Genomic DNA, 27,266 nt, shown 5'->3' on the forward strand with positions numbered 1-27,266 from the left:
GTCCTTTGTGTATGTGGTTGGGGGGATCCTGAATTGCTCACCTGTCTCTATGTTTGTAAACTTCCAAATACTCCCCTGGATCCCACAGATCTTCCTTGTCACTTGTTGTTGGCCAGATTGGCCATCAGAACAGTTGCCAGTTCATTCAAATTGTCCTTTTGATCCAAGGCCACATGTCCTCCCATCTCTCACTCTGAATGGCAATGAGATGGAAACCAATCTTGAGCCCAGGGGTAGCATCCCTCCGATGCACAGCCCATGGCCCCTAAGGAATTGAAAAAATGGCTCCTGGTTTACTTTCCCAAAACAGAAACTCTCTCAGGCTCGTGAGAAATCTGGCAGTTGAAAAATGTCTCCTGCCATACACTTCATCCAGAAAGCTGAGAGAGGCAGTCAGCACCCAAGAGTCCCACTGGCCTCCTTTGTTACCGAATCCCCTGACTTTCTGGAGAGAGGGATGCCCAGAAGTCTCCCAAGTTACCGTGTGTATCATTAACCACCCTAAAATAGCAGCTTTAGGTGCAGTGGTATTTGAACTACTGAAAAATCCTGACCTGGATGTCTGCTAAAAGACAATAATTATGACTCAGTAATTGCTACAGTTAGAGCTATTATTAAGACTGGGATGTTAGGGTGAAGATTTTGCCAAAGACACTCTAGTGTTAAAAATGAACACCATTCCTCAGTTTGGTAGTTCCACACCTCAGACCCACCTTCCTGAGGGATGTGGGATTTCATGTGCTGTTGGTACACACATACAAAATCCTGGAGAACTGCCTAGGGGGCAGATAGGGACTTATATCCCCCATCCTTGCTCTTTGCCATCCCTTGAAGGTTTTAAAAATATGCATCTGTAGCGCTTGCATGGAATGAATGACTGGCTTGCAGCAAACAGTTCTTTCTCCCTGCTCCTCCGTCATGGCAATCTGTGCCACTGCCACTTTCTAATCTCTGATTGTTTCTCTGTTTCTTCTCAGCGAGCAGAAAGTCATTTATTCATATTTTAAAATATGGAACAGTCACAAAACTCAACTTTGCCTTTTCCTCCTTTCCCACCTTTCATTCCTTGGAGGGGAAGGGGTCCTCACTGCCGTCCTTGCATTTAGATGCCAGGGATAGCAGCACCAACCTTCTTCCCCCAGGTCCCTCACCTGAGCTCACAGGAGTTGTCCAGAGAGGGGAAGGGCTTTGCACCTCTCCCTGTCCTCTGAGTATGCTTCTCATTCCGGTTCTTCCTGGTCATTGTGTTTCCTGCACATTGAATCCTCCTTCCTTGTTAGCTGTCTAGTCTGTAACTAACCTCTTCAAAGATGGTTCTTTAGACATGCTTGGTTCCCCAGCACCTATCTGTGTTGTCTGCTGTGTTCCTGAGTTGATCGAACAGAAGTGTCATCTGTCTTCCATGCTCCTTGGCACAATGACCTCAGGGCCGAAATGACCAACCCTTGTCCTTGGACAAAGGTGGCCTGAGCTTTCAGTCACCTTGGCTTAGGCCTTTCCAGGCCCTGTCACCCCAGGCACTGAGTGGCACTGCCATCACATTCTGGCACCCCCCACACCTCCTCTACCCTCCTGCTCATGTGTCAGACACCCCTGCCCCTCCTCTGTTCCCAATGAGGATGGGCTCCCCAAAAGTGCTTTCAAGAGGAGGACTTGTCTGCAAATCACTAAGGACATGCTGGTAAAGGAGTGGGAGAGGAAAGAGGAAGAGGAGGAACCAAATTGAGGGTATCACACCAGTCAAAATCCTGCCCAGGAAGGCTTCATCTTAACCCCACAGGTACTCAGTGTGAATTCTCCCTCCAGGATGCCCCAACACTGGGCAAGGGAGCTGGGCTTGCAAACACCTTCCTCCATCAGTGATTGGTTAAGGGACCTGGGCAGGGCAGCAGTGTCATTATTGCCCAGGCTCTTCCAGAAGTGCTCAAGGGCCCCCATCTTCACCCCTCTTCAAAGATAAGGCACAGGTGCTGGCTGTTACAAACTGGAGGCACACTGAAGCGGGGTGCAGGTGAAAACCGGTGGTGTGGGCAGATAACCAGGTTGTTCACTGCACACTAGATCTGAATGTTTTCTACCTTTTGATAGGAAACTTTGCAAGTACTTCAGTGCCTTCTGGCCTTGACGAGGTCACGCATATTCTTCTTTATCCTATAGGCCAGATGCTTGCTTTATAGTAATCAGGACAACATTGTGTTTAAAAGCCTGGGCTCTGGAGTCCAAGAAAACTGGGTTTTAGATTTGTCTCTGCCACTTGAGTTTTGTGGCCTTGGGCAGATTATTTTCCTTTCTGAATCAAATCTCCACATCTGTACAATGGTGACAACTCCACTTAGCTGCCAGTGTGTTCGAAGGACCATTTGGGACAATGCTTGCATAGCATTGGCACCAGCGTCCAGCCCATCACACCTGCTCAGTTCGTGGGAGTTCTTACAATTATTCATTTTTCCCATCCTAGAAGCAGAGGATTCTGGGAAGTTAATACTGTGGTAGGATCCCACTCACTGTGGACCTTTAGCCCTTTACTCCTGAGGCCAGCGATCTGGTGCTTTAGTTGCCTGCATCTCATATTTACATGTTCACCATATCCACATACTCCCTGGAGAATTTTTATTTCCTTTATGCTTTCCTTAAACTCACTTTCAGAAACTATATTTCTTTTTAAAGCTAATTTTATTGTATCATAAATAAGTATGGATATTTTTATAATAATATTAAAATGATCATTATATAACTATTAACATTTACAAAGTTTGTTCTCATATGGCCTATCCTCATCTACACATCCCTGGAAGCACACCAAGCACCTTCCAGGCATCCTGTGTGTACTTCTCATACCTTAAGAGCTATCAAGCCATAGCGATGGGATTTCAACAGCCCTAGGGGTTTAGAAACAGTTCAGAGTATGGTATTTCTAACCTTTCCAATAATGTTTTATATGTCTGACTGCCGATATCTGACTCTGGGCATGGAATTATTTCTGGACCCTGAGGTTACTTGTGAGGCCGGTGTGTAACTCTCTGAATTAAATGGTTGGCCTGGCCTCGTTGCCATGGTGACAGGAATCGGCACAAGCCGACCAGGTGACCAGCTGGATGGGGAAGCGTCACAGGTGTGGGCCATTTCTTTGTCAGTTATCTCAATGACTGTCATTTCCATCCCCTTGAGTTGGTCACATGAGCAGTCACCATCTCAGATCTTATCTCTGACATAGCCGGTGGGAGGGCCTGAAGACTTTGGAAGTTGGTCTAGAATGCATACCTTGGAAAATCCACACAATTCAGTGATGTATTTTTAAAAGAGTAAGAAAGATAAGCAAACCGGGTGAACATTGTCTGTTTATTTACTGATGAACACAACACCTGTTATAGAGTTGGTACTCCAAAATTTTAATGAAGTGAATGAATAAACCAAGTACTAACACTGTACTATGTAATAATCATATGTATGCTTCTTCAACCACCTTTTATTGACTATTTTCTGCGTTCTCAGGACGAGGCTGAGGATAAAAGGGTAGAATAGCCTGAAAATGTGAAGCAATCATGGGATGTCAGAGGGTGGGTAAGAGGAGAGAATCTGGGTGCTTTCTTAGGGAAAGAGGATGGATCATAAAATGGGAACACTGGAGCTGGAGGGTAAGAATCTTAGTTGGGGGGATCAGTTAGGCTAAGAGCAAGTCAGGGAAACAATTCTCAAGCCAATGGCCCGCTCATCCCCTGCCCTGAGAGAATGACTCAGCCCTCCACACTCCAGAAACACTGCAATGAGGCAGACTTTCTAGGGTCGTGCTGCAGATGGTCCACTATGCTGCTTGCCTCTTTGGCTCCTCACAGACCTGGTTTGGAGGGAAATGCTCGCTCTCGGGTGTGCTTGCTGGACACTGTATCTCTTGGCTCCAACTTCCTTGGCCTAGCTTGCCGCATTCCAAGTCAAAATAGCTCACGCTCTTTCCGGGCAGCTCCCCAGGGCCTGGGGTGCATAGATCTGCATGGAGGGAGAGAGGGTCTGTGACTGGAGATCCTTCTTTTGATGGGTATCTCTCTGTGAGGCTCAGCCTCGGCCCCCAGGCCCCCATGTCCCCAGCAGACATGCTGTCTGTGTTATCTGAGTACTTAGACCCTGGGTTTGCCCATCTGTAGTCCATACCTACCCAAATAAATCATGCCTGTGGAAAACTTTTTAGACAGTTTTAGTCCTTGTGATAAAGGAGAGCAAAATCTTTCTCCAGAATTGAAAATGCTTCAGCAGAGAAGTACTCTTGCAGTAAACTGGCTCCATCTAGCAGAGCTACAAAATTAGTGGAGAGAAACTTTGCAAACACGAATCTTTAGAGCATCTCAATGAGGATGCTTGGTTCTGTCCAGATTCATTGCCTTCCAAGTGATAAAAACATCTGGGAAACAAACTTATTAAAATATAAAACCCTTCCAGAATCCCTCTTCAAGCTTCAAAGGGAGATTTGGGGGAAGGAAATACTACCCCATCTTAACGATTGCAAGGATGTTTGGGGTGGGAGTTTGGGGGTGCATGTTGTTTTTTGGTGTCTAATCCAAATTTGGTTCTGTGCTGTAGTTCAGTTTCCAGGGTACACAGCCTGGACTAGGGTTTTCCTGAGCCTGGAATTTGGGACAGAAAGAGCTAGACCCAGTCATCCAGCTCTGGGCTTCAGTGACTTACAGGGATTAAGAGGCAAAGCTTGCTCTGGCCATCCCTAAAAGGCTAGAGGATTCACCTCTGATCCATTTTACAATTCAAAGGGATGCCCCATTCCTTTGGAGACTTAGAACAAAAGCCAACTGAAGAGGTTGTCTCGGTTTGGGTCCCCGAGACAGAGATTCTTGTGCAAGTCATTTCTCGCTGGAGAGATCTCCAGAGAAGGGGAGCGAGAGAAACAGGATCAGGCAGGAAAGGAGGCAGCACAGGGGTGGTCTTGGCTGCAGATCAGCCTTAGGCAGATCCCAGGAGACCATGGAGTGTGAATGGCACCACAGAGCTGTCCTGCCTTGAGGCAGGAGCTGGCCTTTGGACCCTAGTGTCTACCACCCATCTGGGAGTGAGGACTTAATCATCTAGGCATTTCTGGGTGAGGTTGCATGCACCGGCCAAGTGTAACTCTGGAGAAGTTACTCTTAGCCTTTATCAGGAGGTGGATGCATCAACCCCAGAAAGGGTTTCTGAGCGGGCACCGGCAGCATCTACAAGACATAGTCATGTGGTTGTCCTGCCTGTACTTCACATTGGGCTGGATGTACAAGTTCTTGTCACCTTTACAAGGAGACATCATTCATCTGTCTATGAGAACTCACTTTCCTTTCCAGCCCTTTCCTTCTCAGCTTGTAGACATGTTTTGTAAAAGTAGGGGAAGGGGTGGATACATAAGCGAATGTAGCTGGTCAGACATGAACGCCTCACTCTGTAGAGCATCGCCAGCTGTGGATGTAGCCACTCAGCTATTCATCCAGGCTTGTTAAAATATGAGAGCATAAAAAGAGCTGATTTCATTCGTTTTATGGCAGTACAGCTTCCCCCAGGAAAGGCAAGGCTGGCCAAAATGTGTGTGGTCCATACCTTTCGAGTGGATAATATTTGCAAGACTTGACTCCCTCGGCTGTGCCCAATCTTGCCCTGACCATTCACTTCACCTCTTGCCTTTTCTCTAAAACTTCCCTTTCTGTTATTTGGAAATGGTCACAAAAAAGTACCATCTTTTCCATTCTCAAACCCAACTTGCCATTTTCTTCCATACCATGTGGTTCTAATATCCACATCCTTCACAGCACTCCAGATTTCGGGCTGGGCATTCTGTTGTCACCTGAGTCTGTGCCTCCTTCCAATACACCAATACATAGCCACACAGTGGATTCTGTTTGGCTCTTTGGATCTGAGCTTCCGGTAAAAGCAAGATTTTTTTTTTTAAATGATGTGACAGAAGAACATAGAACTGTCTGGAACGTGTTCAAGCCAGTGAAAACACTGAGAAGACGCTCTCCCTGCCGCCTCTCAGTGCAGACGAGTCAGACATGCCTCTGGGACACCCCGGCTCCCTTTGGCTGGCACAGGGAATGGAAACTTTGGCCACGGGTGGTTGTTTCTGCGGCTTCTCTACTCCTGGCCTCACCCGCTTCTCACTGATGATTTCCCAGAGCAAGCCTAGTCTAGCATCAATCCATCCTCAACACCAGCCAGCCGGTCTCCATGCAGCAAGGCCCCATAGGCATGCTGGAGTCTCAACAGGAAATGTGCTTTTCCACTGAGCAAAAACAGACACTCAGGAGCTGACGGTCTGTGGAGTTATGTGTGTGGTTCACTCAGGACCCTGTCACATTAAAGGAGCATATGAAGCCATATCCCCACACAGCTCAGGGCTGTGGGGAACAAGTTGCCATCGCCCACCCTCCCGCCTGCACTCACATGGTTGGATTCCCAATCTCTATAGCAATTTATTGCAGGATTCCTTTGGAATGATCAAGAGAATGTTTGTGGAAGAAGCAGCATTTATGTGGCTCCTGAGTTAGCCTGGGTTGCCAGAAGCTGAGCCTGGCATGAGCATTCCTGAGAAAGCCGTGTTGGAAGTGCTCCTTGGAAAAACTGGTGAGAGAGCACGCAGTGTGACCAGGAAAAGGCAGGAGGTCAAGAAGGGCATGGTGTCAAGCAGAATCCCACAGAGGGGAACTTCAGCACAACGGAGCCCTGGGTGCTGGTTCCTGGGTGTGGAAGCAGTCTGGGAGCTGGAGTTACCAAAATGGTAAAGGGCTTTCCAGCGAGGCGGACAGAACCCTGACTGCCAGCTTCTGTTCCATTATAGCAACTTTCAGAGGAGTTTATGGGAGCAATAACAGCATCAGGCCTGTTCTTCCCCAGTGTCTAAACTTCTTTCTGTTGTAAGCTGGGCTCTTTTGCAAGCCCCAATATCAACTCTTTCTGCCTTCTCCTTGTGGGTTCCAACACACCAAGCAGACATAGGGGTACCAGCCATTTACCCCATGGGGTACGGTCATTTACCCCATGGCCTTAAAATGTATACATGTGGAAAAGGGGCCCTGGGGCATAGAAAGAGTTCCTACAAAAGGTGCCAACATGCTTTCCATCAGGGTGTATCTCAGGCAACAGGAGAATCTGAGTCAGCTCCTAGCTCATTCTTAGCCCATGACAAATGTTGGGACACAAGTAGACATTTCTGGCACTTAAATAAGGCAAGAACTCCAAACCAGTCCCTTTTTGGGTAGAAGTGGCTAGGACCATTTCATCTGAATAGGAAGCTCTAGCTGGAGAAAGATACTTACCACAAGGCCTGCAGTGAGGAGCAGAATCCCAGACGCTACATCCTCCAGGGTCGTGTTTCTCCAGCCCGAGGCTTAGTAAAAGGCTAATTAGGAAGTTGGCCAATTTTAGTCTTGGGTCCCATTTTGGGTTCTAATGTACTGTGAAATTTAATGCAATTCCACATGGTCTTGCAGATGCTTGCAAGGTGCAGTCATTTCTTTTGGATAAAAACAAAGTTAGGGTTTGCATAGGCACATTTTTTCCCCTTTGAGCCTGGGGAGAAATGTGAGCTAAACCATGTCTAATGTTGATTCTGAAGAGGCTGCTGTGGTGTAGAAGGAAGGACACTTGCCTCAGAAGATCAAGTGGATCTCCTTACTTTGTGAACTGGGCCTCAGTTTCCCACTCTGTGAAACGCAGAGCTCTCGAGTTCTCATGAGGATCAGGAAAGAGCATGCAATGGGAACAACGATATTAACATATTAAGAGATGCTACTGTTTCTGCTGGAGACCTTGGCTGTTTGTTCAAGCAGAAATGCATTAAAGCAGAGGTCCCCATTCCCCAGGCCATGGACCAGTACCAATCCTTAGCCTGTTAGGAACTGGGCCGCACAGCAGGAGGTGAGTGGTGGACGAGTGAGCAAAGCTTCATCTGTATTTACAGCCGCTCCCCATGGCTCACATTATCACCTGAGCTGTGCCTCCTGTCAGATCAGTGGTGGCATTAGAGTCTCATAGGAGCATGAACCCTATTGTGAACTGCACATGCAAGGGATCTAGCTTGCACACTCCTCATGAAATTCTAATGCCTGACGATCTGTCACTGTCTCCCATCACCCCTAGATGGGACAGTCCAGTTGCAGGAAAACCAGCTCAGGGCTCCCACTGATTCTACATGGAGGTGAGTTGCGTAATTATTTCATTACGTAGTACAATGTAATAATAATAGAAATTAAGTACACAATAAATTTAAGTGCTTGAATCATCCCCAACCCCCTCCCTTCCCACCAGTCCATGGAAAAATTGTCTTCCACAAAATGGGTCCCCATGCCAAAAAGGTTGGGGACCGCAGCATTAAAGAGCCACCACCTCGTTCAAACTCTGGATAACTCTGCTCCTCCCCCACCCCCACACCTTGTCTCTGCTTCCCTGTCCACCTGGACTGCCTCCTGCAGTCCTTCTCTAAGGCTCCACTCAAGCCTGACTTGCCCCATGCAGCCTTTACTCACTGTGCTGGCTCACACTGACACCTTCCTTCGTGACCTCACTTCCCACTCACTGTCTGATCCATATTAATAGCTATCAATTGTTATCAATATGGTTATAGCTATGGCTATCAGTTCAGGTAGAAAGAAATAGTGGCAGATTGCATCTTCCCAAATGACCACAGCAAGAACTCCAAGACAACATACTCTTCTAGAATCTTGTCCTCCCCCACCAAAAATGAAGAGATAGGGTCCACTTCCCCTCCTTTTAAGAATGGTTAGATCTTTGTAACCGCCATGACCAGCAGAAGGCAGTGGAAATGTTCTGCGTGACTTCCTATGCCAGATCATAAAAGGCTGTATGATTTCCTCCTGGCACTCTCTTGACATGTGCACGTGCAGCTCTGAGCCACTATGTGAGAAGTCTCCAAGCTGAGAAGACCACATGGCAAGAACACAGACTTGGAGAGGCCAGGGAGCCCCAGCTGTTCCAGCTCCCAGGTGTTTGAGTTCCCCTAGCCCAGACGCCAGACAGGCAGCGAGTGTTTGAGCCTTCACGTTTCCAGGTTCAGCCAGCATATGATTGCAATTGTAAGGACCACCTACCTGAGGCCGGTCAGCCCTTAAAAATGTGAGACATAACAATAAAATGTTACAGTTGTCTTAAGCCACTATGCTTAGAATGGTTATTATGCAGATACATATACATACATACTATCTTAGTTCTGGCAGCTTTAAGAAAATACCATACTGGGTGGTTTATAAACACGGGAATTTATTTCACACAGTTCTGGAAGCTGGGAGTCTGAGAACTGGGTGGCGGCATGGTTAAGTTCCAGCAAGAGCCTTCTTCTGGGTGACGGACCTCTGACTTCTCCTTGTATTCTCACGTGACAGAGAGCAGAGAGGGGAAACAAACTCTCTCATGACTCTTCTAGAGACAAGGTCTCGCTCCATCACCCAGGCTGGAGTGCAGTGGTTCTATCCTCCCACCTTAGCCTCCTGAGCAGCTGGGAATACAGTTGCGTACCACTATGCCAAGCTAATTTTTCATGACTTTTATAAGGATACTAATCTTATTGGTGAGGGCTCCACCCTCCCAAAGACCCCATCGCACTGGGGATTAGGATTTCAACATATGAATTTGGGGAGGAGGGCATTCAGTCCATTACACATATACACCTATATGCTTACATATGCATATGTTTGTACATATGCACACACACATAGACGCATGCATACCCATATTTACGTACATGTATACACATGGATGTATGCATACATACATAAATGTTTAGGGATATAGCTTGATTTCTTCAATCATCCTCCAGTTTGTGCATTTGTGTGTGTGTGTGTGCTGGAAGCTGGCTTCCCAGCTGAGCTGTAAACTCCTGAGATCAAGACTGTGCTGAATAGTCCCTGTTACCCTCCGCCAGCTGAAGAACGACATGGTGGATGTAGCAACTCTGCCCTGAACCCTTGAGTTATATTGACGGGGAAATGTGTGGTGAACACCCGTGTCCCTGAAAAGCTCATTACATGATGCAAGTGGGATCAGAGTCACTTTGGTCTTTGAATCTTTCTCAAAGGAACCTGTATCCTTGGAAAGAACCATTTACCTGAAATTGTTGAGAATAAGTCACTCGATTTGCTTCTGTGTCATAGACTCGGTGGAAGGAAATGCCGCTCTTACCAGTCTCCCAGCTGTGGATACTCAGCCGCCCCTTTGGAAGCTATTAGGCCGGGCCTCCTCTCCTCATTCAGGATCCCCACGGGATTTGCCGCTTCCATCTTCAGATTCAAAAGCAGCTCTTTTGCTTCTCTCCTCATCTTAGCGTTACCTAGGAGATCAGAGATTTTATGAGTTAGGATTGACAGTCTGATCATATTTATGTGAGCTAGGCAAGAAAAGTTAAATATTGGAGTCTCTCATCGAATACAATATTATTTGGATAAAAAATTGTCTCAAACATTGAAAGGGTCGTTTTCTAAAAGAATTTATTTTAATAACTTTTCCTCCATAAATCTATATGAAATGCCCTGAAATTCAAAGTTATATAATACAGGAGAAAAGATCAAAGGAAGTAATGATATTAAATTCGTTTCCATCCTTGAAAATTCTGCTAAGTTATTTTACCCCACCCACTACATGAACTCAAACATCGTTACAAGAACTCAAACAGCCCGGTGAGGTGCAACGCAGCTTGTTCAAGTACCTGGTAAACCACTCCTCAGCTGGGAAGGTTGGAGAGTGGGTATTAGTATCTTTGATCAGCCTTTGACTCAGGTGGGCCTGAAATTTGTCCTAGCTCACGACTGTAAATGTATACGTTTGCATGAGGCCTCTGTGACATCATGACCAAGGTTATTACATCACAGAGTGGATGTTGCTACCACTACCTCTTGCATTATTTTGTCTTGTAATAATTGTATTTTATGGATCTCTTTTCATCTGTTTTCAACTCCAACCAACCCTGCAATCATATATAAGTACATGGAAAGACAAAGATGACAATCTTTGTGCCGATGACACAAACTCGTAGGTTCCGAGAGGGAACAAGGAGTAATTGACTTACGATGGGTGATATGATGGCATTCTAACCTAAAAACAAAGTGAAACCTTTTCCTCCTACTTCATGTCCACTTTTCCTCCTTGCTTGGAACATAAATTACAGTATTTATCATTTTGGTCTTAGCTAACTCAACAACTAAGCCAAATTTTCACTTTCTTCCATAGAGAAAGTAAATGTTGATACTCAGGTACTTTATGTAATGTCCAGACTTGGTCAAAAGTTTTATTTTCTGCCCACTTTTCTTTCCTCTTCATAAAGCTTCACAAGTTTCTCTGTACTCGAAAAGCATTTATTAAACACCTACCTTGCTGCTGCCATGAATTTCAATTTGGCAACTTCACATGGGACATCAAAATCTGACACTTACAGGAAACATCTAAGAAATCCCATAGATTCTAAAGGAAAGTAGAACACAATTTCACCTTCTTGGCTGTAACTGGTTTCCAATATCATTTTGCCTCGAACACACGTTCTTGCCTCTGAGCCTTGGGGCATCACCTGTCAGGGACATTAGAACCGCCACAGATGCTTGTTTGGGATGACTTGGCCTTGAAATATTTATAGTTGAGAGCTTTGGAAGGCTGCAGCGTCTCTTGCTGTAATCTCCTACTGTTCTGATTGCTCTTTCTGTCTGATTTTGGGTTTATCCATGTAAGTTGGCATGCAATTAGGTCACTTCCCAGGCCTTCCATCCTAGCTTGTCAGCCCATCCCAACGACCTTTACTTTCCCTAGGCTGTTATTTACCACCAGGCCACACCGTGACTCCAGGCAGCATAAGTTCCATGGAGGACTTAATGTGGCTAAGGGCGAGTTTGGGGAATCTTTAATGTGAATTTGATTTGCAGCCGCTTATGATGTAGAATATATTCCAGAGGAAAGTGAAGAAAGCAAGTAGAGACTGGAGGGGATATGAACCTCAGAAGAAAACTGCACTGACAAAGGGCTGTAGCAGTTAGCTTTTCTCCTCTGAAACCTCCCCCAGGTGTGCAGCATATGAGAGATAGAACTCAGGCAGAAAGCAGCAGTCTTATTCAGTTGAGGCATCAGAGACTAGAGCTTGGATCCCAGAGCAGCTGAAAATTGGGGGAAATCTCAGAAAGAAAGGAGTCAAAGAGGGAGAGCCCTATAGTAGACTTATAAATTTCCCTCAGGTCCATGACTGACCGCTGACCCTCACATGCTTGGAGATGACTCCACGCGGCCCAGGGAAAACAACAGCTGAAAGGCTTAAAGCAGGTATGTCAGCTGCTGCCTGGCACTGGGGAGACAAACTGAGAAGTGCAAGCCTCTAAAGTTAAAGGGGCTTGATAAACAGTTCAGATGTTCCATTGGAAGCCTATACGGACCACATCTCGGGACGAAGGGCACACTTAAAACAGGCCTAAAATTACCACAGATGATGACCCGCCAGTAATTCAATCAAAGCTTAAAACCTAAAACCACCTCTGGTTTTGTGGCTAGTAATTACAATCCTCCAATAATTCAACTTCCTATTAGAACAAAACTCAACACTTTTCAGAGGAAGATGACAGAATCCAGAATCTCCTCAGCCATCATCCATGAAGTCAAATATATAATAAAAATATGTTTAGAAGACCGGGTGCAGTGGCTCATGCTTGTAATCTCAGCACTTTGGGAGGCCGAGGTGGGAGGATAGCTTGAGGCTAGGAGTTTGAGACCAACTTACATGACGTAGCAAGACCCTGTCTCTACCAAAAAGAAAAAGAAAAATAGCTGGGCATGTTAATGCATACCTGTTGGGAGGCTAAGGTGGGAGGATTGCTTAAGCCCAGGAGTTGGAGGCTGCAGTGAGCCATGATAGAGCCGCTGCTCTCCAGCCTTGGCAACAGAGTGATACCCTGTCTCAGAAAAAAGAAAAAAATACTAGATACACATCAAGTAGATTCTAAATTCTCTTGCTTTGATCTTGCTTGCTCTAAACTCTGACGGGTCTTCTTCTGCTATCTACAAGGCAGCACAGTGCCCTTCCTAAGATACCTCTCATGTCATCAGTTCCTGTTCTTGATCTGTAACCCAAAATCCTAGCTGGACACCAAAGCGCATTGTTGAAGCAAAAGGCACTTAGTATGTTTCATTCAGAGCTATAATGTGCCATCACCAGAGCCCTGTGACAGTTCAAGGAAATGGAGAAAAGTGAACAACTGAATTACTTTTTTGGTTTGAATTAATTATGCTCTTTTCTTAATTTCTGTTCATATTCAGAGGCAGATGTTGTCCAAGAGATGGAGCCTTGATATTTGGAATCTAAACTTTGGATGCACAAACTTAGCGATCTAACAAAAAGTTATCGAGTTCAAATCTATCCTTAAAAGAGTTTCAAGTGTAATATGCAGATTCTTTAGTGCTTTGACCTAAAATTATAGGTAAGTGGTCAAAAAATATTGAATATATGGTAACATAAAAGGAAAAATGATTTCCTGCAGTTAACATCTATATTTTCCCCTTAAGGAGGGGCCAGAGGTGGCCGAGACCAAAACTGAGCAGTAAACACAGCTTGTATTTTTTCCAGCTGAGCTAATCAATATTTTGTCTGCATATTTACGTCTTCCTACAATGGCTACGCATATTCTTAGATATTTATTTCATTATCATAAACTAGAATTCAAGCTAAAGATTAAAGATGTCTCAATAAATTCCCTGAAGATACCAAATACATTCAATCTGATGGATTAGTAGTAATTCTCCCCCTTTTAAATGGATTATGTTCTAAAATAGGTGCAGATCAAACAAAATGATGTCAGGAATCACTATTACCAGGACCGAGGAGTGTCAGTTATTCTTTCGTTTTAGGACCTGGTTAGCAAAGCTTCAGTATAGGGAGATAAGGAGCACATGTGTCCCTGTTCCCATTCCCCTAACCATCGTAGACATTGCTAATAGATGGAGATGCTCTGGCACACTGAGCCCCATCCAAGACTCAGCCTATCAGTCAATCATTAGCAGTCAAGCAATGAACATGAATGAGACCAATCTTCTATCCTTAAACTTGGCAGTCGTGGAATAACAACACCAGGAGGAAAGAAAAAGAGCAGTTTTTAAGAGGGGAAACAGAGGGAAACTTTTGTGCTTTTCGTGAAATTCTGTTATTATCCTCCCATCTATAGACCAACAGAACCATAAAGGTTATTTCCAGCTCTGAAATTTGACGAGTTAACATTAAAAAATGTCACTGGTTTTGAAACCTCCAGCCATTTAGCATGCACACTTCACCTTCTATAAAATAAATGCTTAAAGATTAAAAACTTTCCATGTAGATTCCTGTAGGGAATTACTACATTCCAAAAGCACTACTTCAAGTGCATTTTTTTCTAGAAATGTTTTTCATGCAATCTCATCCTTTCTAAGGGCATTGAACAAGAATGGGCATTCCTTGTAACCTCCATGGGTCCTCTTGAGGAACTGTTTAGTGGGTTCCTGTGTGCATCAGCCTGTTCGTCTGGATCAACAGCAGACATAAGAACATGAGAGATGTATTACTTGGGTCAGACCCTAGGTCATCCATTCAAACATTCTGTCTCTGACGTTGGCACCAAGGGACACTTTGAGAAACAAAAGAGTCCAAGAAGAGCATCAAGTTCTGAGCACCACAGGGAATTTACCATAAATATTTCACTTTCTTTAATGAGAATTCATTAGTGACACAGCCTTGATAATCACATGTGAGCAACAAATGCATGCTGTAGGCTCTTGCCCTTGCAAACAGACCTCCTATCTGCTGCCATGTTTGTGGCCTGAGAAAACTACATTATTCATGAGATTGCTGTATTTTCTACAGTAGCTCCTGGCTGAAAGACATGAGCAGCACTGATGCCATGGTTTTTTATTATTGATAAAGAAATATGTTTCTAGTTTGTCAAATTACATTTCAGTGCTCTGCTAGGCCAATAGTCTAATGATTGGAGTTCTTTAGTTCCAAAAGAATGTCTGTTCTCTTCCAGGAGAAAAGTTTGTGGGCTGATTGTTTAAAATCTTCTGCCAATATGGACATGAGAAAAAGAGCTCTTAAGTGGGAACCAAGGGGCTTCTCATGATGTTGGATCAACTTCAGCATCATGAACAAGGAGCAAAGGCAGTTCCCCAACCTGCATTCAGGAGTGAGCAGTTCCATAATGCTATCTAGATTGTAACTCCACCACAAATTGTCCATACAGACTATTGCCATGATTTAGGGAAAAATTCATCCAAATGTGTTTAAGTTCTTTTCTGGAAAAACAAATCTTTGTTGAAATAGAGAGAGGGAAAAGTGCAAAATTCCTAACTCTCCTTTTCTAAATGTGGGTTTTCCAGAAGTAGTCCCAGAAACAGACACAAGTACAAGTTGTTTGTTTCTGAGATAATCCCAAGTATGGGAGTTGGGAAGTGGGACAGCGAGACAATGACAGATAGACAACCAATCAAAGGCATGTTACCACTGTGAGCAACCAGAGCTTAATTTTGCTGGGAACTCTTAACAGTGTAGAACACACCTCAACGTTATCTCATTCAGGTAGTGAGGGAGCTGGGGTATTTATACACCCGCCTTTCATCAGACTTTGGTTGACAGCTTCTCCTGAGAGAAAGAGTGGTATTAATTCTCCAGCATATCCAGCCTGCAGTGCCTGGGCAGGAGATCCTTTCTCAGCTCTGGAGAAAGCCTTCGGGTAAAGAGATGCAGGTGCTTACAAAAGAAGTAGGACCCCAGGACTGTGGGCCTGGTATTGATGTCTTGGGAAACACCCCTATCCATATTTCTCCCTCTCCATTATTTAATAAATTAGAAACAAACAGAGCTATCATTTGATAGGTACTTGCCCAATTTTAGATATTGCACATTTCATAAGCATCATCACCATCAATCCTCATAATAACCACATAAATGAGTCTTGTTTTCATTCTCCCATTTTGCACATTAACAATTAAGACTCAAAGAGGTTAAAGAATTTTCCCAAAGCCACAGAACTTATGAGTGGTAAAGGAGGGATTCAAATCCAGGCCTTCAGGCTTTTGCAAAATGCTGGTTGCCTGTGGTAAGCAAATGTTACCACATAAGCATTTGGCTGATCCAGCTTTTCTTAGCAAATTTGATTGGCAATACCATTTTGATTGACAGTTTGATGATCTCTCTAGGCCATCTGTTTCCATGACTTGTGGTTGCATCTTCCTTCACAGAGATGCTTCTCATGACCTTGTTTTCATTCACACATCAATCCATTTGAATCTGAACGTTTCTGGTTTTTGAAGGGAAGGACTTATGCCCTTAAAAACTAAGAAAAAATGGGGTAGTTTGTTCTTTCTAGGACAGTGGAATTAACATATTAGAAAGTTGGACCCTAGTTTGATCTCAGCTCTTCCGCTAATGTCTGAAACTTGGGCTGGTTACTTGCCCTCTTTGGGCCTCAGCTTACCTATCTGTACATTCTGTAAATTGGGATAATGCTTCCTATCATATAGAAGCAATGAAAAAGTAATAAATATATTTGTAATACTTGATAAAGGTTATTTCCATTCTTAAATTCAGAGTACTTAAGGTATTAGGATGATTTCAAAGAGAGTCCCCCTGCTCCCAAGCTAACCTCAACTGTTAACTCCCCAGTGATAAGGGCTGTGTACCTTTAACTAGTGTTGAGTAATGTATCCAGCAGATGGTAAGGGCTGAAAGTAGTGGTGTTTTGGCACAGTATTGATTTAATAAATTTTCCAGTGTTATTAAGATATGGTCTTTAGAACCAGACAAAAATTCAAAAGATGATCTTAGAACAGACTGGGTCCCTGGAACACCCAGCACCTCCTGTTGCCAGATGCCTTCTCCCATGCCTGCTTGAGGTTTGCTTGACCTCGTTGAATGTAAGCATGCATTGAATGTCTCCAAAACATTTCCAAAGACTAAATATTTAGAAAATTAAGTTATGCATTTATGTACTTTCACACAGATTCTGTTGTGGATAATTTTGTTCAGTGGCCTTTTAGTTATGACAGATGTGTTAATTGCCTCAACCAACACTTATTAAGTGATTTGTGTGCCAGACATTTTGTTAGATACCAGGGCTACAGAGAAGAATAAATATCCTACAACCTTAACCTCCCTCCCCTAGTCTATTGGAGAAGAGAGAAAACAACCAAAAATTGCTGCAAGGCAAGACCTGACATGCAAAAGGCTGTAGGGATGCCAAGGAGCAAGGACCATATGCATTTCTCACAAGGAGTTAGGATATGCTGGGTAACAAACAGCCCCCAAAGATCAGTGGCTACCAAATACAACAATGTTATTTTTACTCATGCTACATGTACAAAATGCATATATCGGTGGTTGGGGATTCTGGTATCAGTCACTCAGGGATCCAGGCTGATGGGAGATGCACATTGCATCTTGATGTATTTTTCAAGAAATGCTGAGACAAGAAAATGCAAAATGGTGAGCCAGGCACTGGTTTGAAAGCCACGTGCAATCCACATCATTTTGCTCACATTTCACTAATCAAAGCAAGCTGCATGGCCTTAACCTAACTTTGAAAGGGATGTAGCAGTACTCCTCCTAGGTCTCTGGAACAATGAGAAATGGGGTATGTGTGAACAGCCCTCATTGCCACCAGAGTTGGGATCTAGTAGTTGGGAGTTTGGCTGAGCTATCCCTCCCAACGCCATTTCTCAGCCAATAAGTCTGTCTTGTGTTTATACAAAACCACCTCCTGAGAGAAAGGCCCTCTGCATTCAGTCACACTTGGTATTTGTTGTCCTCTTTCATGTATCCCAGCCTGGTGGGTGCTGATGACAGAGAGAGAAACGATAGGGCTCCTGTCCTCAGGGAACTGAGCTCATGGTGCCACTGAGTCCATGGTACACATGGACAAGCAAATGCCTACAGTGTGGTTGGAAAATAATTTGATGAGCACTGAGACAATGTGATGGGGCCACAGAAAGAGAGGCAGGGAAGGTTTTGTGAGAGGCAGAGGAGGTACCGCACCCGGAAAACAAAGTTTTTACAATGCCCCAGGAAAAATGGGAGCAACAGGCTTTACTAAGACAGATGAAAGCATCTGAAACAGAAGCTTGAAGCCACTCATCACTGCAGGGGGAAGCTGGGTAGCATCCAGACCGCCATTTTTTGGTGCAATTCCTGACAGACTAATCCATCAAGCTGCACTGGGTATTTTGTCAAGAGAAGGTCACTGGGATGGCAGACTGGTATTCTGATGGCTGCAGCAGCCCATGTTCCTTTTGCTCAGACATGTTAAGCGAGCCAGACTTTTTAGGATGTGTTGATCTTCATTTTGGGCTGCTCCATTTGATCAACATGTGATGAGTATGTCTAAAGATGGCATGAATGTTCCTGCTGCATTTTTTTCAAGCAAAGGAGAAAAGACTCTCTGCCTCTGCAAACCTCCATTTAGACTCATCAAACTCGGGCCTCATGAAAGCGGCCAGGAGGGAGAAGCAGGGAAGCTGATTGCTGTTGCCTTGGTAAGGGGAATCCACTCCACTCAGGTCCCTGTGGTTTCCATGGGAACAGCACTGCTTGTTTCTGCAGGCCCCCAGGGCTGGCCGGATGCACTGAAAGGAAAATTGGGGGATGAAAGAGAGGAGCAGAAAGAGACTTTGAGGACCTTGAAGGTATTTGGGGAATGACTCTCAGCTGGATGAGGCTGCTCCGTTCCACCTGCATAGGTAGCTGCTCTTAACAGGCCGCGTGGGCCACGTGGCCCCAACAGGCTGAGTACCGGAAGCACCTGCCTAGAGGCACATGCATTTATGCAGCTGTCATGGACTAACCACCATCCAGAGAAACAGATGCCAATGCAAGGAAGGAAGGAACTAGCAACATGTGGATTTCAACATCAAGGCCAGAGATGAATGTGCCCTCTACCCACACCAGGCCAGCATGTCGTTTTTATAATTTAGAATAATGATATGTGACCCCAAGAAGCACGGCGGTAGGTATTTCACATTCACTATCTACACTCTTCATAACAACCCTGCAGGGATGACATCAACACACCCACCTACAAATGAAGGAAATGAGGCCCCGTGTGGCACAGAAGCAGCTCTGGACCTGAGCCTGATTCCCCACTGTGGGATCTTATGCAAAATCTAACTGATCACCCAAGGAAAATGTTAGTTCCCAAATTCAACAAGCATCCTAGCTCAATCTTTAAAAAACACGCTGAGGACTTTTGGATTTGGCACAAGGACACACACCTGGAGAGGGTGGCATCAGCACCAGCCATCAGCTGTGGGAGGCACTAGAGGCCCCACATTGTCTTACCTCTTGTTCTAGAAGTGAAGCAACTGAGGCCAAGAAGCCCTTGGCAGAGCCTTCCAGTCCAGTGCACCACACTGTCTGCATACTTTTCTTGGAAAGCTGCAACTATTCAGAAAAGCGCATGCCCTACCCACACCTACAAGGCACTGGAGTGGGTCACCAATTGGAGGGCTGTTGCAGTCTCCAGGAGGCAAGCACAGCTGCTGTTGCAGCTCTTTTCTTGAACCACTGGGTCAACTGGGCAGAGTGGATTTACCCCATCCATGCCCGAGGTCTGTTCTCAGTTCTTCGTCCCACTGAGACTTATCAGGCATCTGCTGTGTGCACTGCAGTGTGCTGTGTTTGGACCAGAGGGAATGGGAAGGAGGATCCTCAGAGGCCATTTTTCAGTTGGTCAAAAGGCAAATTGAGGCCCAGAGAGATGAAATGACAGGTGACCAAAGCCACACTTTGGGCAGGTTGGCATTGAGCCTCAGATTTCCAGATTCCCAATTGAGGACACTTTTCTTGACTCCAGGCTGATCCCTTCCTTAGGAAGACTAAACACTGCAACACCAAATTACTTTAGAACCACAGCAAGGCAACACTGAGTGAAACAGCGATATTAATAGTAGGCTGTGTACGTAACACACACATAGGAGCTGACAGAGATCAATGAGAAGTCTTATGGCCTCCCTAAACGAAGCTGCTTTGCCAGTGGGTCTCTAGACGAGGATTTTTCCTGATTTACATTCTGTTCTACAGGGTCATCTGGCAATGAATGCCCTTTGCAAATTAGTCAAAGAAGCTTCTAACATGGTGGAATTGGTTATGTAATATAAGAACATGTTACAACCCTAAGTCTTAACGTTGGGGTCCTACCATTGCTAGATTCAGAATGCAAGTCTTAATAACAGTTTATCCTGATTTTATGCTTGTGCAGAGGGACTCCCTTCCGCCACCTCCACCCCATGCCCCACTGCTGTGTGCTGAAGCTAATTATGTGTATATAAGTTATGGTCTGTCCTTTCCTGGACATAAGATACCTTGCATCTCCTCTTCACTTCTTATGCAAAGGAGGCTTAGGAGATGCTGTGGACTGAGTGCTTGTTTCCACTTCCCAGATTCATATGTTGAAGCCCTAACCCCCAAAATGATGGTATTTGGAGATGGGACCTTTGGGAGTTCATTAGGGTCAGATAAAAGTATAAGAGTGGGACCCCGATGATGGGATTAGTGTCCAAATAAGAGAAGGAAGAGACCAGAGCTTATTCGTACTATGACATGTAGATAGTGCACTGCAAGAAGAAGGTGGCCTCTGCCAGCCGGAAGACAGCCCTCACCAGAACCCAACCATGGTGGCACCTTTATCTCAGACTTCTAGCCTCCAGAGCTGTGAGAGATAAATGTCTGTTGGTTAAGCCCCCAAGTCTACGGTATTCTGTTGTATCAGGCTAGGGCAGACACAGGCATTCCTACACCCAGACATGTGGATGGTTTCTTGATATATCACCTGTGACTCTTTCTAGGGCCTTCTCTAGCCCTGGAAGCATGCTTGGCTTGGCCAGTGCAGGGCTCAGCAGAAGTATTGAAGGGTTAGTGCCTTTGGGACAGCCCTAAGCAGTGACAGGCAGGCATCAGTGGACGGAGCCCCCCACCCTACTGCTGACCCGGCAGTAGACAACTCTGAGACCTGCTTCCCTCTGTCTCCCAGCAAGCTTGAGGCCACTCTGCCAGCCCCTTCCCCTCCCTGCCTCATCTCTCCACCCTGCTCCCGATGCTTCCTGGGATCACCTCCCAAACAAACTGCTGTCATTCAAATCTTTCTCTCAGGGTCTGCTCTTGAGGGCCCCAGTCTAAGGCACGGGCATTTGAAACCTATGAGGGAAGACTCACTTCTTGCAGGGCAGGAGAAGAAGGCTTAGCTCAGTTTTTAGATGAAATCTCTCCTTGTGACTTTTTTTTCAAACGATAATGCATGTATAAAAGGGAAAATAAAATACATGTAGTGTTCTTTGTAAGTTGTGAATGAGTCCTTTGAAACCATTTTTCTAATTTCGTGATTTTCCTGATACGTGTTTCCTGAGAGGAGCTGTAATGAAAAAGTAGTCAGAGTGGTTGGATGTCAGGTGAAGTTTGTTAGGTGAGTATTTAACCTAGTCATTCTTTCCACATTGCTATTGGCCACCAAATAAGACTTTTTATTGTTCTTGAAGAACGGTGATTCAATACCCTTAGACTGACTGTCCTCTGCCTTCCCCACCCTTCCACCCACATTCAACTCAGTGAGGAGGCCCACAGTGCCGGCCGCTCCATTCACAGGCTCTGCCACTGGCTGTGCCAGACTGGAGGCTCTCATTGCCCCATGGAGAATTTTCACACACTTCCTCATGGCCAGTTGTGACTGCTGACGGGGGGCGCACTTTTGATAGAGGAGCTCCCAACTGGGCATGGATCAGAGAGCAGGCCCTGGAGAGCAGACCAAGATCAAGTCACTGGTAAGCTGCCGACTCCCTGAAAGGAGGGAAGAGAGGGTTGCTGAGCCTCCAAGGAAGGAGGACCCTGAAGAAGCTCCTGTGGTTTCTCCTTGGCTCACCCCTGCCCAGCCAGAACTTTGGGCAGCTTCTAGGTGGACTGCCCTGAGCCAGCACGGGGCCCTTTGGTCCTGCCCCATCCAGGGCTAAGCCTCCAGTGTGTCTTCCCCAGGGGCCCAGCTGGGGCCACCATGTGGGCTGGCGTAGAGACCCCTGAGAAGAAACCACCTCCACCAGAGAGCCAGGCCCAGTGGGATCTGTGTATCCATGTTGCTTCATTCAGCCAATTGATGTTCATGTTATGGAGAACTGAAAATCAGAATGCCTGGATTCAGAACCCGAGCCTGTCACTTACTGACGTGGTGCCCTTGGTGGAACAGGTGCGCTCCCTGGCCCTCGGTGGCCTCATGCGTGGGGTGGCAGTGAGGCAGGAGAACGGAGCTGGGCTGAGAGAACCCAGTGCAGATGCAGATGATGCTCATGGGGTGCCTTTCACTTCCTTCCTGTGCTTCCTCTGTCCCTTGTTATTGATCACGGAGGAAGCTTGTGAGGCAGGAAGTAAAGAGGTAACTGGATGCCACATACCTGTACCCCCTCTACCCCTCATTGATGATTGGGGACCTCAAGCGGTTTCCACGTGTGATTCTTTTGCTTGGCACTGCCCCAGGGCATATGACTGGCTTGTTTCCCATGGGTGATGGCTGTTGTGATTGATAAATTAACTCAGCATCCCATCTCTAGCTTCCAGCTCTGGGACTAGGAGAACAATAGGAGAGGTGACCTTTGAACCCTAGGACTGGCGAGTGCCAAAACGCCCTGTGGCAGCTACACTGAAAAATGCAAAGAAAAAAAAAAAGCCCATTGCTTCCCCTCCAGGAGTGTGGCAGCTGAATGTAGATCAGATCAAATCCTTTGGGAGGAGGTCACGGAAGGAAGAGGTCAGAGGGCAGAATGAAATTGCAGATCCATGCAGGAGGGGGGTGGCATGTGTGAGGGGTGTCCCCAGCCCTGGGTTTGCCGAGTGTGCAGCCCTATTCCCACTTTCCAGCCATGGAACCCAAGCATGTTGTCCCATCTGTCTTCCCCTTGGGTTCCTCACCTACAGAATTGGAATAATAACCTGTTTGTGAGGATGAAATGGGATCACAGGGGCAAAGTGCAAGGTACAGGGCTTGCCGGGAGCAGGTGCTCAATAAATGCTCACTGTTGTCATCCCTCTGCCCCTCACATTAATTTCCAGATCGTAGCTTCATTTTGGTCCCCAAGGGAAACTCCTCCAGGCTTCTCCCAGTTTATTTATTCATTGGTCAGAGGGGCGCCGTGCAGCCTGTTTAGAGCAACTTCCGCTTAGAAAAATCCTTGCATAATCATGACATTCCTGTGTTCTCTTGTCTCCTTTTTTATGTTTAAAGGACCATACAAAACTAGAGAGTGTGATTAGCTGGACATATAGGTGGATCTTGCTTTTTAAAAACAAAAAACAACTTTATTGAGATATTATTGACATATAAAAATTGTATATGCTTAAGGTATACAACTCCAGCTTTTGATATGCAGATGCATTGTGAAATGTTAACCGCATTTCAGTTCATTAATATATCCATTACCTCTACATAGTTACCATTTATGTGTGTGTGTGTGTTTGTGTGTGTGTGTGGTGACAAGATTTAGATCCACCCTCTTTGCAAGTTTCAAGTATATAATGTAGTATTTTCAACTCTCCGCCGCTTGCTGTACATTGGAAGGTGAGCCTTGCTTTATATACTAAATGTACCCTTTGGCCCAAACACCTCATGTGGCTCCAACCCAAGACCTGCACAGTGCCTTAAGCAATGCTGCCTTGGATGCAGAGAGCAGAGCCTTTTTGAGCAGTGACCGATGGCTTGTGTCTTGCACAAATCCTCTGGGCAAGCCAGGGGTCACCAGCAGAATTGGGCCTGGGTGTCTCAGAGGTCATCCACTCACTCCTTAGCACCACTGTCTTTGTCTCTTCTCCCCTTCCTGGCTGCACTGCCTCTCTCATGCACAGTGCATCCTGGAGAAACCTCCCAGATAAACCACATACCTCCACATCCTTGTCAGAGGGTCTGCTTTTAGGGGAATCCAAAATAAGACAAGAGGAAAACAATTATCATCTAGCACATCCTCCCCATCAAATGGTGGTGGTTTCTCTAAGAACTCACTAGAGAAAGACTTGGAGACCTCATCAAGCTCAGAGGAAAAGACAGCCAGTGATGTCTGCCCATGTGGGGCTGTGGGTGGGGGTAGTGTGTGCTGCTCCTACCACGCCTGATGGGCACATCCTCCAGCAAACGAGCCATGGATTCCTATCTGAGGGACCACAGGAGGCTTCATAAAGGAGAGGAGATGTGAGAACCTAGCCCAGAAGGTTGATAGAATTTTATCAGAGGAAGGGACAGGAGGCCCGGTTAGTGGTGGAGGACCTTCTTGGTCAGTTCACAGACTCCGGTTTTCATCTCATGGCAGAGAGGTTTTAGAACATTGAGAAGGCATGAACATCCCTGTGGTTGGCATTCCAGTCCAGCCACAAATGGAGGTCAACTTAGAAAGGGGAGCAGTGGGAGGGAGCAGGAAGGGGGTTGTTCTAATAGCACACGGGGCCCACACGCTAAGCCAGGTCAGGCAAAGTGGAAAAGGAGCAAAATGAAGACCCACTTAGAGCAGGGGCCTCAAATCTGTCTGAGCCACAGACCCCTTTGATGATCCAGTGAAGCCTACAGCCCCTGCTCAGAAAAGCAGTTTTCAATGAGTGTATGCAGCAAAGTACATAAGGTTACACATGGAGACTGACTGTGTGGAAATGAAGCTGTCAAAATATTCGAAAACAAATTTTCAACATAGTAGTTCACGTGCTTCCTCATTAACACTTTTAAGTCGCAGGTGGTGACCTAACAACCACCATAAGATTGAAGCAGTGGGTGAGAACTGCACAAGTATGATGGTATGACGTGTTATGAAAATATCTGTGGGGGCCGACTCCCAGGTTCTGCTAACACTACTGTGGTTGGTTGCCCACGTTCTTATCTGAAGGAAACACTCAATTCTGGTTGGTTTTGTGAACCTAAAGATGTAGGGGTTTTTTCTCATCCGAGTTCATGGACCCCATGTTAAAACCAAGACTCTAAAAAGGGACTGGTAATGCTGTCCCAGACCTACAGCACTGAAAATGTGGTCACCTGTGCTGAGACGATTTTCTTTCTCTGTTCTTTAGCCCTGCATGAATTCCCCAATGACATCTTCACCAACGAGGATAGAAGACAAGGCGCGGTGGTCCTCCATGTGCTCTGTGTAAGTACCCCTCTGTGCCTCTGCCCGGAGGGTCCATAGGCCAGGCCTAGGGGTGTGGGGTGAGGCACCTGAGGCCCTCAGTGGAGTCTCTCTGCCCTCCTGTTTACACGCCTGGTGGGGGTCCTCCGAGCCCTATAGGGGGCCATCACCAAATGGAGACGAAAGACTGCAGCTTTCGAAGGTGGAGCCATCTGTTATGCACTTTCCCTTCATGTTAGTGCCCAGAGTGTGGGCTCTAAAGTCAAACAACCCCACTCTCCATAACTTAACCCTACTCTCTGCTCAAACACCACCCTCTTGGGGGAGCCCTTTCCTAATCAGCCTTTCTGAAATGCCGCCGTATTTCCTCTTACCCTGCTTTGTTTTCCTCCATGCTACCTGCCATTGCATAGTTATTTGCTTTTCAACTTTTCACCCTCACTCACACGTAAGCCCCTGAGAACAGGGACTTGGTTTTGTACACGACTTCATTCCCAGACCCCTTCTTGGCACGTGGTAGGGACAGAACATTTGCCCACTGAGTGGATTCTATGTAATGTCAACTGGCATCATGTCTGACACATAGAAGGCGAACAAGAAAAGCTTGTTCTCTTCCCATCTGGCCTCTTACTGTCCACCACTGCCCTAGCATCTTCTGCCACAGAGCCAGTGGCTCTAAAGTCTGTGGTCCCCTTGTCCCCATTTGGAGGGTTTGGGGAAAGGCATGCATGTGACAATGTCTAAGGAGTGGACAGCTGTCCAACAAGAAATCTCTGAGCCACGTTCTGGACTAGGTGCGTTACTGCTCCCCCATCTCTGCGGCGTTCCCTCTCCCCCAGAATTTCCTCTCCCCTGAATTCCATTCTAGTTATTTACTGCTGTGGAGCGAACTCCCCACGTATAGCGGCATGCCCCGTCACTGTGTCGTTTTGCTTTGGGTTGTTTGTGGTGAGTGCTCAGAAGGAGCAGGGTGGGAATGCTGCTCCACGGAATCCAGGGCCTCAGATGGACCGACTCCCATAGCCGTGGCTGGGCCACTGGTCCTAAAGGATTTCTCTCTCCCATGCCTGGTATGTGGAGTGGGATGGCTGAGGGACTGGCTCAGCTGTGGCTATTGAGAAGAACACCTACAGTGACCTCTACAGTGTGGCAGCCTCAGGCAGTCCAGAGAGCTCAGAAAGGGAGGGTGACTGAACCTTGAAGTCCCACGGTGTGATTTCCACCATTACAGTCACAGCCCACTGTGATTCAACGGAGGGGTCAGAGACCTTGCTTTCAACCCACAGCTGGAGCAGGTCAGCAGGCACAGCCTGGGCTCTGGAGTCAGAGAAGACATGGGCTTGAAGCCCTCTTCTGCTGGCCTTGCTTTATGTGTCACTTCCGGGAGGACACTTGACCTCTTAAGACTCACAGGCCACCTCCATCTTGACTCCTTTTCTGGGTAAAATCAATCAACTCTTCAACTGGTCTCCCACTCCCCAAAAAGGGAGCATGAAAAGTCTCTTTTCTACAAGGACATTCTCTAAAAGTACCAAATGAGTAAGGAGAGCCTTTGCAACCGCCCAGCCCTCCCTGCCTTTCAGGGAAGTTGCGTGCACTGAGCCATTAATATGGATGTCACCTTTGGCACCAAGGAGGCTACCCTGTCACAAGGCTGAGGAGCCCCAGGACTGAGTTGGATCCGGAAATCTCTGGCAGACATTAGCATCCTGATGCTTTGACATCTGAGATATGAGATTTCCACTCTGGACCCAAACACTGCATGCTTTCGGCCTCCTGAAGAGATGTCGCCTGTAGCTGCATAGCTCTTTCTCCCCACCTCCCTCTCCCCTCTGGACTCACTGAGTCATCAACTGGAGGTGGAGGAGGTTCATTTTTCTTGCTCTTCATGAGCCCAGGATACCCAGGAAGGTTTCTGCTGTCTGTGGTAGTACATTTCCAGGCTGGCATAAAGGCAACTTGGGCACAAATACATACTATCCTCCTTAAACACTTCCCTAAGAGTGGGCATGAGCCTACAGGTTAGCACTTTGTAATCACTGGAATCCAGTGCCACTGTTAGCCCCTGTCCTGGGCTCTACACTTTAGAATCCACAGGGCAAGGAGTTCATGGACCAAGACCAGTGCCCACCCCTTCAAGATTATGTTCCAAGCACACAGAAGCC

General features: G+C 46.2%; 1 protein-coding gene across 2 annotated transcripts in view; it reads left to right on the plus strand.

Moving 5' to 3' along the window:
• Positions 1-27,266, plus strand: part of SLC24A3 (solute carrier family 24 (sodium/potassium/calcium exchanger), member 3) — a 453,583-nt gene that overhangs the window by 217,023 nt on the left and 209,294 nt on the right. For both annotated transcript variants that reach the window (XM_011979523.1, XM_011979522.1), the window contains exon 2: positions 25,046-25,122. In XM_011979523.1, coding sequence (XP_011834913.1) covers positions 25,046-25,122 — 77 coding nt within the window. The remainder of the gene's footprint in view (positions 1-25,045; positions 25,123-27,266) is intronic.

Source organism: Mandrillus leucophaeus, unplaced genomic scaffold (genome assembly GCF_000951045.1).
Source record: "Mandrillus leucophaeus isolate KB7577 unplaced genomic scaffold, Mleu.le_1.0 Scaffold202, whole genome shotgun sequence".
In the NCBI taxonomy this organism is placed as follows: Eukaryota; Metazoa; Chordata; class Mammalia; order Primates; family Cercopithecidae; genus Mandrillus; species Mandrillus leucophaeus.